The sequence below is a fragment of the Coturnix japonica genome, unplaced genomic scaffold (assembly GCF_054131305.1).
Source record: "Coturnix japonica strain WE unplaced genomic scaffold, WE-NBRP24 Scf107, whole genome shotgun sequence".
NCBI lineage: Eukaryota > Metazoa > Chordata > Aves > Galliformes > Phasianidae > Coturnix > Coturnix japonica.
In genome coordinates, this window is record NW_028189010.1 from 262843 (window position 1) to 272917 (window position 10075).

A 10075-nucleotide genomic window follows, 5' to 3' on the forward strand; every position below is an offset into this window, starting at 1 on the left:
CGTTGTTCCCTATGGGGTCTCTATTGTTCCCTATGGGGTCCCGTTGTTCCCTATGGGGTCCCGTTATTCTCTATGGGGTCCCGTTATTCTCTATGGGGTCCCGTTGTTCCCTATGGGGTCTCGTTGTACCCTATGGGGTCCCGTTGTTCCCTATGGGGTCCCGTTGTTCCCTATGGGGTCTCGTTGTTCCCTATGGGGTCTCGTTGTTCCCTATGGGGTCTCGTTGTTCCCTATGGGGTCCCGTTATTCTCTATGGGGTCTCGTTGTTCCTTATGGGGTCCCGTTATTCTCTATGGGGTCTCGTTGTCTCCTATGGGGTCCCGTTGTTCCCTATGGGGTCTCGTTGTTCCCTATGGGGTCCCGTTGTTCCCTATGGGGTCCCGTTGTTCCCTATGGGGTCTCGTTGTTCCTTATGGGGTCTTGTTGTTCCCTATGGGGTCTCGTTGTTCCTTATGGGGTCCCGTTATTCTCTATGGGGTCTCATTGTCTCCTATGGGGTCTCATTGTCCCCTATGGGGTCAGGGTCCCCATTATCCCCTATGGGATCAGGGTCCCCATTATCCCCTATGGGATCAGGGTCCCCATTATCCCCTATGGGATCAAGGTCCCCATTATCCCCTATGGGATCAGGGTCCCCATTATCCCCTATGGGATCAAGGTCCCCATTATCCCCTATGGGATCAAGGTCCCCATTATCCCCTATGGGGTCGGGGTCCCCATTATCCCCTATGGGATCAGGGTCCCCATTATCCCCTATGGGGTCAGTGTCCCCATTATCCTCTATGGGGTCAGGGTCCCCTATAGGATCAGGGTCCCCATTGTACCTATGGGGTGGGAATCCCCATTATCCCCTATGGGGTCAGTGTCCCCATTATCCCCTATGGGGTCAGGGTCCCCTATGGGGTCAGTGTCCCCATTATCCCCTATGGGCTGGGGTCCCCATTATCCCCTATGGGGTCAGTGTCCCCATTATCCCCTATGGGCTGGGGTCCCCATTATCCCCTATGGGGTCAGGGTCCCCATTATCCCCTATGGGGTCAGGGTCCCCATTATCCCCTATGGGGTGGGGGTCCCCATTATCCCCTATGGGGTCGGGATCCCCATTATCCCCTATGGGCTGGGGGTCCCCATTATCCCCTATGGGGTCTCCATTATCCCCTATGGGGTCAGGGTCCCCATTGTCCCCTATGGGGTCCCCATTATCCCCTATGGGGTCGGGGTCTCCATTATCCCCTATGGGGTCGGAGTCTCCATTATCCCCTATGGGGTCGGGGTCCCCATTATCCCCTATGGGGTGGGGGTCTCCATTATCCCCTATGGGGTCTCCATTATCCCCTATGGGGTGGGGGTCTCCATTATCCCCTATGTGACCCCATTACCCCCCCAGGTCCCCGCTGTTCCAATGGCCGCCATCGCCGCCCCCCCCCCCCGCCGCCCCCTCCCCACATCAAGACCCCATTGAGGGGGGGGGGAGGAGGAGGGGCACCACGTGACCCCCCCCAACCCGGAAGTGCTGCCCGGTGAGTGACAGACCCAAAATGGCGGCTTTTAGACCCAAAAATGGGGCTGGGGGGGGGGGCATAGAACAAACTGGACCCAAATTGACCCAAAAATGGGTAAAAATGGGCAAAAATGGGCATTTCTGATGAAAATTGGGGGTTTATGGAAAAATTTGAACGCAAATTGACCCAAAAATTGGTAAAAATGGGCAAAAAAGGGCAGTTTTAGTGAAAATTGGGGTGTTTGTGGGGGTTTATGGGCAAATTAAAACCAAATTGACCCAAAAATGGGCAAAAATGGGCATTTTAAATGAAAATTGGGGTTTTATGGCCAAATTGGAACCCAAATTGACCCAAAAATGAGTAAAAATAGGTAAAAATGGGCATTTTTAATGAAAGTTGGGGTTTTGGGGGGGGTTATGGCCAAATCTGAACCCAATTTAATCGAAAAATGGACAAAAATGGGCATTTTTAGTAAAAATAGGGGATTTTTGCCCAATTTCCCCCATTTTCCCCACAACTTCCCCCTATTTTTGCCCATTTTTGCCCATTTTCCCCTCATTTCCCCTCATGTTTACCCATTTTTGCCCTTTTTCCCCCCATTTTTGCCCATTTTTGCCCAATTTCCCCCTTTTTCCCCCATTTCCCCCGTCCAAATTGCTGACGTGGTTATCCCCAGGCTCCTCCCCCTTTTCCCCAAAGCCCCGCCCCCTTTCCCCCATCATCCAATCACCATTCTTTCTCCCCTTCAAGCCCCGCTCCCTTCTCTCTAAGCCACGCCCCTTTCCAAGCCACGCCCAGTTCCTCTCCCTCATTTGCATAGCCCCGCCCCCTTTGAACTCTGCCCGCTCCCCCTCCCATCCCGGAACTCCGCTCCCAACTTTCCAGCTCCGCTCCTTTTTGGGGTAAATTCAGCCCATTTTAGGGCTTCAAACATTCACTTTTTTAACTTTCCGCCCTCCCCTCCCCCCCCCCGGCCCTTTTTCTGCTCTTTTTTGGGGCTTTTTGAGACTTTTTAATACTTTATTTTCTGAAGGTACTTTCGGAACGGAGGGGGGGGGAGGGGCTCGTTTCCGCTATGGGGGCGGAGCGCTATGGGGGGGGGGGGGGGGATCTATGGGGGTCTATGGGGATCTATGGGAATCTATGGGGGTCTATGGGGGTTTATGGGGTTCTATGGGGGTCTATGGGGGTCTATGGGGGGCATATGTGGGTCTATGGGGGTCTATGGGGATCTATGGGGATCTATGGGGATCTATGGAGGTCTATGGGGGTCTATGGGGATCTATGGGGGTCTATGGGGATCTATGGGGATCTATGGGGGTCTATGGGGATCTGTGGGGGTCTATGGGGATCTATGGGGGTCTATGGGGGTCTCTGGGGTTCTATGGGGGTCTATGGGGATCTATGGGGGTCTATGGGGATCTATGGGGATCTATGGGGCTGTATGGGGATCTATGGGGATCTGTGGGGGTCTATGGGGATCTATGGGGGTCTGTGGGGATCTATGGGTGTCTATGGGGATCTGTGGGGATCTATGGGGATCTGTGGGGGTCTATGGGGGTCTATGGGGATCTATGGGTGTCTATGGGGATCTATGGGGGTCTATAGGGATCTATGGGGGTCTGTGGGGGTCTATGGGAATCTATGCGGTCTGTGGGGATCTGTGGGGGTCTATGGTGGTCTGTGGTGGTCTATGGTGGTCTATGGGGGTCTATGGGGGTCTATGAGGATCTATGGGGGTCTGTGGCGGTCTGTGGGGGTCTATGGGGATCTGTGGGGGTCTATGGGGATCTATGGGATCTATGGGGGTCTATGGGATCTATGGGGATCTATGGGGGTCTATGGGGATCTATGGGGCTCTATGGGGTCTATGGGGGTCTGTGGGGATCTATGGGGATCTGTGGCGATCTATGGGGGTCTAGGGGGGTTTGGGGGGATTTATGGGGCTCTATAAGGTTTTAGGGGGTTTTTGGGGGGGTTGGGGGCTCTATGGGATTCTATGGGGGTTGGAGCGGGGGGTTCAGGGGCTCTATGGGGGCTTGGGGGGCTCTATTGGGGTTTAGGGGGGTTTTATGGGGGTTATGGGGGCTCTATGGGGTTTGGGGGGGGGTTGGAGGGGTTATGGGGGACCCTCTTTCTCCCCCCCCCCCCCCCCAATTAACCCCATTCTCTCCCCCCCAGCTCCATGGCCCGGCTCTGATCTGCTCTTCAGCTCCATTGGAAGGTTCCTTGGTTGGGGGGGGGGGGCCATAATTAATAACCAAAAGGGGGGGGTGGCATAATTAATTAATACCCAGAGAGGGGGGGGCCTATAATTAGTAACCCAAGGGGGGGGGCCTCTAATTAGTAACAGTGGGGGGGGTCTGTAATTAATAACAGGGGTCTCCCCCCATCCATTACCTTTAATTAAGGGGGGGGGTCTGCAATTAATTACAGGGGTCTCCCCCATCATATACCTTTAATTAAGGGGGGGGGGGGTTGTAATTAATAAGGGGGGCTCCCCATCCATTACCTTTAATTAAGGGGGGGTCATTAATTAATTACAGGGGTCTCCCCCCATCATATACCTTTAATTAAGGGGGGGGTCAGTAATTAATTACAGGGGTCTCCCCCCATCATATACCTTTAATTAAGGAGGGGGGGGGGTTGTAATTAATAAGGGGGTCCCCCCCTCATATACCTTTAATTAAGAGGGGGGGGGGTCTGCAATTAATTACAGGGGTCTCCCCCCATCATATACCTTTAATTAAGGGGGGGGGGGGTCAGTAATTAATTACAGGGGTCTCCCCCATCATATACCTTTGACTAAGGGGGGGGTCAGTAATTAATTACAGGGGTCTCCCCCCACCATATACCATTAATTAAGGGGGGTCGTTGTTGCAGTGGGGGGGGTCCCGTGATGCGGAAGCCCCCCCCCTTGGCGCTGCTGTGGGCCGCAGCTGCTCTGGTCTCTTGGAACGCGTTGCTTCTCTTTTACCTTTGGGGGGGGGGGCGGGGGTCGCGGGCCCCCTAAGACCCCAATGGCGGCCATTGGTGCAGCCCCCCCCCCACACGAAGCCCCCCCCGACCCCCATTTAACGGCCCAGCTGTCCCGCCTGGCTCAGGAGGCACAGAAACAACTGGAGCTGCAGAGGGAGATTCTGACCCACATCCAACAGCGGCTGCCCCATAGAGACCCACTGAGAGCACCCAGAAAGGGCCCAAAAAAGACCCAAAATGCCAAGAATTGGCCCCAAAATGCCTTGAATCTGCCACATAACCCCATTAACCCCCACAAAGAGCCTGGATATCCACATCGAGACCCCCATAGACCCCCCCAGGACCCCAATAAACCCCCTCAAGACCCCAATAAACCCCCCCAGGACCCCCATAGACCCCCTCAAGACCCCCATAGACCCCCCCAGGACCCCCGTAAGGGCCCATACGACCCCCATAAGGGCCCATATGACCCCAATAAGGGCCCATACGACCCCAATAAGGGCCCATACGACCCCAATAACCCCCTTTACGACCCCCATAAGCCCCCCCAAGGACCCATAGACCCCCAGGACCCCCATAAGGGCCCATATGACCCCAATAACCCCCTTTACGACCCCCATAAGGGCCCCCAAGGACCCATAGACCCCCATAAGCCCCCCCAGGACCCCCATAAGGGCCCATACGACCCCCATAAGGCCCTTATGGACCCCAATAAGGCCCCCATGGCCGCCCCACGTGACCCGGCCCCGACCCCCCCTCACCCCTTACACCCTCCCCCCACCCCCGCTCTGCTCCCGGCACTTCCGCTTCCGGAACAACCCCTCTCCGTGACGTCGCTTCCGGTTCCGGATGAAAGCCAACTTCCGCTTCCGGTTCTGGTCTTGGCCTGCGATCGCAGCTCGGTTCGGCGCTGCCTGGACTCGTTGCTCCGTTACCGACCGTCTGCCACCCGCTTCCCCATCCTGGTGAGCCAGGACTGCCAACACCCGGAAACGGCGGCCGCCATTTCATCCTACGGCGACGCCATCACTCGACTCCACCCCCCTCCTCACCCGGATCCACTTCCGGTTCCGCCCGAACACCGGAAGTTCGCCGGCTACTACAAGATCGCCCGCCATTACCGCTGGGCGTTAGGTCACGTGTTTAACACCCTCCACTTCCGGGCCGCCATTGTGGTGGAGGACGATCTAGAGGTGGCGCCCGATTTCTTCGAGTACTTCCGGGCCGCTCTACCCTTACTCCGCTCCGACCCAACTCTATGGTGCGCCTCGGCCTGGCACGATAACGGCAAGGAACGGCTGGTGGATCCGTCCCGACCGGAACTGTTGTATCGAACCGATTTCTTCCCGGGGCTGGGTTGGTTGCTGACATCCGAACTGTGGGCTGAGCTGGAACCAAAATGGCCGCCGGCTTTTTGGGATGATTGGATGAGACAACCGGAACAACGCCGGGACCGGGCCTGTGTTAGGCCTGAGGTATCGAGAACCGTCACGTTCGGACGTAAAGGGGTGAGTCACGGGCAGTTCTACGAGCAGCACCTCCGGTACATGCTGCTCAACCGGAGGTTCGTGCCATTCACTAACATTGATATGGCTTATCTACACCGGGATCGGTATGATACCGAATGGGAACGGCAACTACATGAGGCACAACCGGGAGAGCTGAGGGATTTAACGGAGATTAACGGGAAAACCGGGTTTAACGGGGACAACACCGGCTCTAAAGCGGCCATAAGGATCCATTATCACAACCGGGAATCGTTCCGGGCCGCAGCCAAAGCGCTGGGGATCATGGACGACATGAAGGCCGGGGTGCCCAGGGCGGCCTATAAAGGGGTCGTTACCGTTGTGTTTAACGGGAGGAGGGTCTACCTGGCACCGGGAAACGGGTGGGGGGGGTACGACCCCACGTGGGGGTGAGATATGGGGGGATATGGGGGGGTTATATGGGGGGGTTATATGGGGAATGAAGGATGGGATGAGGAGAACGTGGGTCTGTGTGTCGTTAATGGGGACATGGGGGTGAGATATGGGGGGGAGAGATCTATGGGGGTCTATGGGGATCTATGGGGATCTGTGGGGGTCTATGGGAATCTATGGGGGTCTATGGGTGTCTATGAGGGTCTATGGGGATCTATGGGGTCTGTGGGGATCTATGGGGTCTATGGAGATCTGTGGGGGTCTATGGGGATCAATGGGGGTCTATGGGGGTCTGTGGAGATCTATGGGGGTCTATGGGGATCTGTGGGGGTCTATGGGGATTAATGGGGGTCTATGGGGGTCTATGGGGTCTATGGGGGTCTATGGGGTCTATGAGGTCTATGGGGATCTATGGGGGTCTATGTGTGGCTCCATTGTGAGCCACATAGAAACCTAATGGAAGACACATAGAGAGCCAGGGCAAGGCACATCGGGATCCATTACATGCCAAATAGGGAGCCATTGAGAGCCACATAGGGAACCAAGGCTGCCAAATAGGGAGCTATTGACAGCCATAGGCTGCCAAATAGGGAGCCATTGAGAGCCACATAGAGAGCCAAAGGCTGCCAAATAGGGAGCCATTGAGAGACACATAGGGAACCAAGGCTGCCAAATAGGGAGCCAATGTGAGTCCCATAGGGAACCAAGGCTGCCAAATAGGGAGCCATAGAGAGCCACATAGGGAGCCAAAGGCTGCCAAATAGGGAGCCATTAAATGTCCCATAGGGAGCCAAGGCTGCCAAATAGGGAGCCATTGAGAGACACATAGGAAACCAAGGCTGCCAAATAGGGAGCCATTGAGAGCCACATAGAGAGCCAAAGGCTGCCAAATAGGGAGCCATTGAGAGACACATAGGGAACCAAGGCTGCCAAATAGGGAGCCATTGAGAGTCACATAGAGAGCCAAAGGCTGCCAAATAGGGAGCCATTGAGAGCCACATAGGGAGCCATAGGCTGCCAAATAGGGAGCCATTGAGAGACACATAGGGAGCCATAGGCTGCCAAATAGGGAGCCATTGAGAGCCACATAGGGAGCCATAGGCTGCCAAATAGGGAGCCATTGAGAGACACATAGGGAGCCATAGGCTGCCAAATAGGGAGCCATTGAGAGACACATAGGAAACCAAGGCTGCCAAATAGGGAGCCATTGAATGTCCCATAGGGAGACTGGGAGGGGAAGGAGGGCTGCCAAATAGTGAACCACAATGAGACCCCGCCTTCCTCCTGTCACGTGACTGCCGGCTGTGCGTCACGTGATCGGCTCGCCTGCCCGCCATGCGGCGCGTTTTAATGACGTCACAAGCACTTCCTGCCGGGATGGGTGGGACTTCCGGGAAAGAATGTCGCCCATCATTCCTACCCCCCCCAAAGCCCCATAGTGCCCCATATTGTCCCCATTACCCTATATTACCCTCCCATTGCCCCTATTGCCTCTCCACTGCCCATATGGCCCCCCAATTACCCCATATAGCTCCATATTACCCCCTCATTGCCCCATTTTGGCTTCCATTTGCCCCTATTGCCCTCCCATTGCCCCATATACCCCCCCAGTGCCCCCCATTACCCCCCATTGCCCCCCATTACCCCATATTACCCCCATTACCCCTTATTGTCCCCCATTGAACCCCATATTTCCACCATTACCCCATATTACCCCCATTACCCCTTATTGTCCCCCATTGAACCCCATATTTCCACCATTACCCCATATTACCCCCCATTACCCCCTATTGCCCCCCATTAAACCCCATTACCCCCCTATTACCTCATATTGCCCCCCATTACCCCATATTGCCCCCTATTGCCCCTTATTACCCCCCATTACCCCATATTGCCCCCATTACTCCATATTGCCCCCCATTACCCCATATTGAACCTCATTAAACTCCATTACCCCATATTGAACCCCATTGAACCCCATTACCCCATATTGAACCCCATTAAACCCCATTACCCCATATTGAACCCCATTACCCCCCCATTGAACCCCATTACCCCCCATTACCCCATATTGAACCCAATTACCCCCCCATTGAACCCCATTACCCCCCATTACCCCATATTGAACCCCATATTTAACCCCATTGAACCCCATTGAACCCCATTGCCCCCCATTACCCCATATTGCCCCCCATTAATCCCCATTATCCCCCATTACCCCATATTGCCCCCCCCCCAAAAAACAAGATGGCGCGTCCCATCTCCACGGCGACAGCCAATGGGAAGCGGCGAGAGCGCGTCGCCATGGAGACCGCTCGGCCACGCCCCTAGCGAAGGACCCACGCGAGGCAGCTCGGCGGGAGGCAACGCGGGGCTGTCCTACGCACCGCCTGATCGGAATTAAAAACACCGAGAGGCCCAAACGGCGCCTCCCGGTAACGGCGAGACCGGAGACGGTGTTTCCAAGATGGCGGCGCTGCGATTGGGGCACAAAGAAAACCCCGAGGGCCTCACCGTGCGTTGAACCGGATCAGGCGATCTCAACGGACAGCCCTAATCGGGGTCCTCGTAGAGCTGCGCGCGCAGCGGAAGGGCGTGGCCGGAAGTGACGCACAGAACCCCGCCCTCTCCCTCCCGCGGCGGTCGCAGCGCTCAGCGGTAAGTGATGGCGGCGCGGCCCGGATCCTCATCGCTCGTTCATCCGCCATCCCGCCGCCCATCGGAGCCCCGCCATCACCGATACCCCACGGCCCGGCCCTCCCTCGTTCCCTCCCGCCGCCATTTCCCACCGCCGACACCGAGATAAAGAAGGATCGGGGGGGGGGGTTGGGGGGTTGGGCCCGGCGCCATTGTGGACTCCAAGATGGCGGCGGCGGCGGCAACGGAGGGAGGGGGCGGGGCCAGAGGGGCGGGAAGGGCGCTGATTGGCTGAGAGGATCCCCCCCTTACGCACGCGGGGGGGGGGGGTGGTTTATATGGGGGGGGTTTATTATGGGGGTTCCATTGGGAGTAATGGGGGGGGGGGATGTTCCCATAGACCTTTAAGTGCCCCCCCCATTACTGTTCCCATAGGCCTTTATGTGCCCCCCCCCATTACTGTTCCCATAGGCCTTTATGTGCCCCCCCCCCCATTGATGTTCCCATAGGTCTTTATGTGCCCCCCCCCCATTGATGTTCCCATAGGCCTTTATGTGCCCCCCCCCATTACTGTTCCCATAAGCCTTCATGTGCCCCCCCCCATTACTGTTCCCATAGACCTTTATGTGCCCCCCCCCTCCCATAGGCCTTTATGTGCCCCCCCATTGATGTTCCCATAGGCCTTTATGTGCCCCCCCCATTACTGTTCCCATAGGCCTTTACGTGCCCCCCCCCCCCATAAGCCTTCATGTGCCCCCCCCCATTACTGTTCCCATAGGCCTTAATGTGCCCCCCCCCCATTACTGTTCCCATAGACCTTTATGTGCCCCCCCCTCCCATAAGCCTTTATGTGCCCCCCCCCATTACTGTTCCCATAGGCCTTAATGTGCCCCCCCATTACTGTTCCCATAGGCCTTAATGTGCCCCCCCATTACTGTTCCCATAGGCCTTAATGTGCCCCCCATTACTGTTCCCATAGGCCTTTATGTGCCCCCCCCCCTCCCATAAGCCTTTATGTGCCCCCCCCCATTACTGTTC

General features: G+C 56.3%; 1 protein-coding gene across 1 annotated transcript; it reads left to right on the forward strand.

The window, feature by feature from the left end:
• Positions 1-4429: 4429 nt before the first annotated feature.
• Positions 4430-6465, forward strand: LOC146751266 (alpha-1,3-mannosyl-glycoprotein 2-beta-N-acetylglucosaminyltransferase-like). The gene has a single exon (XM_085535070.1). The coding sequence runs from the start codon at positions 4523-4525 to the stop codon at positions 6398-6400; it is 1878 nt and encodes a 625-aa protein (XP_085391196.1). The 5' UTR covers positions 4430-4522; the 3' UTR covers positions 6401-6465.
• Positions 6466-10075: the final 3610 nt, after the last annotated feature.

What these genes read in the sequence shown, in the direction of transcription:
- LOC146751266 (XM_085535070.1), top strand. Translation starts at nt 4,523, where the DNA reads ATGGCGGCCATTGGTGCAGCCCCCCCCCCACACGAAGCCCCCCCCGAC.